This window comes from Orycteropus afer, unplaced genomic scaffold (genome assembly GCF_000298275.1).
Source record: "Orycteropus afer afer isolate SDZICR_OR568_19922 unplaced genomic scaffold, OryAfe1.0 scaffold00224, whole genome shotgun sequence".
Classification (NCBI taxonomy): domain Eukaryota; kingdom Metazoa; phylum Chordata; class Mammalia; order Tubulidentata; family Orycteropodidae; genus Orycteropus; species Orycteropus afer.
In genome coordinates this window covers 3,897,497-3,898,394 of record NW_006921811.1, presented here as the reverse complement: position 1 = coordinate 3,898,394, position 898 = coordinate 3,897,497, and the positions used below count along the sequence as shown (strand labels likewise).

At 57.8% G+C, this 898-nt stretch overlaps 1 protein-coding gene across 1 annotated transcript in view; it reads right to left on the bottom strand.

Annotated features, from left to right (window-relative positions):
- Positions 1-478: 478 nt before the first annotated feature.
- Positions 479-898, bottom strand: part of NSG1 (neuronal vesicle trafficking associated 1) — a 36,218-nt gene continuing 35,798 nt past the window's right edge. Inside the window, exon 4 of the mRNA XM_007948784.2 lies at positions 479-679. Within this exon, the coding sequence (XP_007946975.1) occupies positions 479-679 (201 nt within the window). The remainder of the gene's footprint in view (positions 680-898) is intronic.

Here is an 898-nt window from a genome sequence, read left to right as displayed (position 1 = left end):
GCCCTGCACCCTGACTACAGGGCCTGCTGGCACCCGGCGCTGACACCCTCTGATGGGAGGTGGGAGAAAGCGGTGAGGTTGGCTCTGGGGGTGGCTACAGAGCAAGGATGCCAACAGCAAGTGGTTTAAGAAGAAAATTTCACAAAACACATTGTTTCTCTGAAGTCCAAAGCCCTGGCATATCCAGTGTGAATTTATTTTTCGACAGCATCCAACAGATCCCAGGAAAGCGGTAAAGTAAGATTTCTTAACGTGAAACGTGGTGCCGGAGCTCTGGAAGTGATGCTGAGACGCGCTCGGTTTCACGCCCACGGGAAGTCTGCAGCAAGCTGGATTTGCAAAGCAGCATTAGCGGACAGAAGCAACTGCACCGGAAATGAGTAACCCCTAAAGGATCGGTAATTACACTGAATGGAATGTCCCTCAAAGTCCCTGTGTTACCTCCACGCGACACTGCTCGCAGCCGCTGGCCCCCTCGCTAAGCCGACTTCTCGGCGGCCTCAGTCTCCTGCTCGGACAGCTTCTCCTCGGACAGGACCGACATCCAGGGCGAGACCGAGCGGGTGATACTCTGCTTGGCCAGGTTGTAGTGGTTGATGACGGCGTAGAGCTTCTCCCGGGCGCTCGAGTCCTGCTCGGCGTAGTAGCTCTCCAAGCCTTCGGGGATGCATTGCGTGTTCTGGAAGACAAGAGGCCACACCAAAGCACGCGTCAGCCGGGGTCTCTGACACCGCCCGGCAGACACTCACAGAGCACCGGCCCTGGGCTTGAGGAAGAGAGGCCGGAGGAGCAGAGCAGACTGTCACCAGTGTCCCCAGGCCACGCGGTGGGACAGCAGACGCCCCTGCCGTCAAAGCCTCGCACTGGTGGCCACTTGTGTTTGTTGTTGGGTGCCACT